General features: G+C 33.8%; 1 protein-coding gene across 1 annotated transcript in view; it reads left to right on the top strand.

The window, feature by feature from the left end:
• Nucleotides 1–31: 31 nt before the first annotated feature.
• Nucleotides 32–640, top strand: part of LOC105127508 (actin-depolymerizing factor 1-like) — a 2068-nt gene continuing 1459 nt past the window's right edge. The window contains exon 1 of the mRNA XM_011028842.1: nt 32–128. Within this exon, the coding sequence (XP_011027144.1) occupies nt 126–128 (3 nt within the window). The 5' untranslated portion in view covers nt 32–125. The remainder of the gene's footprint in view (nt 129–640) is intronic.

Below are 640 nucleotides of genomic sequence, written 5' to 3' on the forward strand. Positions count from 1 at the left end.
CCCCCCCCCCCTTTTCCCCCCCCCCCCCCCCCCCCCCCCCCCCCCCCCCTCCTCTCTCTTGGCCCTAGATTTTCTCTCATTAGTTTCGCTTCCGTTATTTTTATCAAATCAAAAGGAGAAAAAAAATGGTAAGCACTTGGATTACTCTTTGCTCTGTTTCACTGTACGTGTCTTCATCATTTCAATTTTTTTTACTTTTTTTTTTCTGTTTGGGGATTTAGTGTGGATTCGTGAAATCGGTGCTGGTTTTGTGCTTGATCTATGGAATTTAATTGTTGATTTGATGATTTTATTGGTAGATAAAAAGTTTGATTTTTTTTATTTACTGGTTCACCGATCTGAATTCTTCTCTCTCTCTCTCTTTTTATAATTATTTTGGCTTTTTTCATCTGTGTTGGATTATGATGTTGGTGGTGTTGATGCAATTTTTTTGGTAATATTCTAATTTAATTTTAGAGTTTGTTTTTTGGTTCGGTTGGTAGCAGGTGATACTTTGTGTTCTTACTATAACTGCAGTTGTGTCGGGAAATGACTTTTTTGGGTTTTTTTAATGGAAAAAAATTATTTCCTGAATATATATATATATATATATATATATATTCAGAAAAATTTTTTTTTACATAAAAAAAACACAAAAAAG

The sequence above is a fragment of the Populus euphratica genome, unplaced genomic scaffold (genome assembly GCF_000495115.2).
Source record: "Populus euphratica unplaced genomic scaffold, PopEup_1.0 scaffold13.1, whole genome shotgun sequence".
Classification (NCBI taxonomy): Eukaryota; Viridiplantae; Streptophyta; class Magnoliopsida; order Malpighiales; family Salicaceae; genus Populus; species Populus euphratica.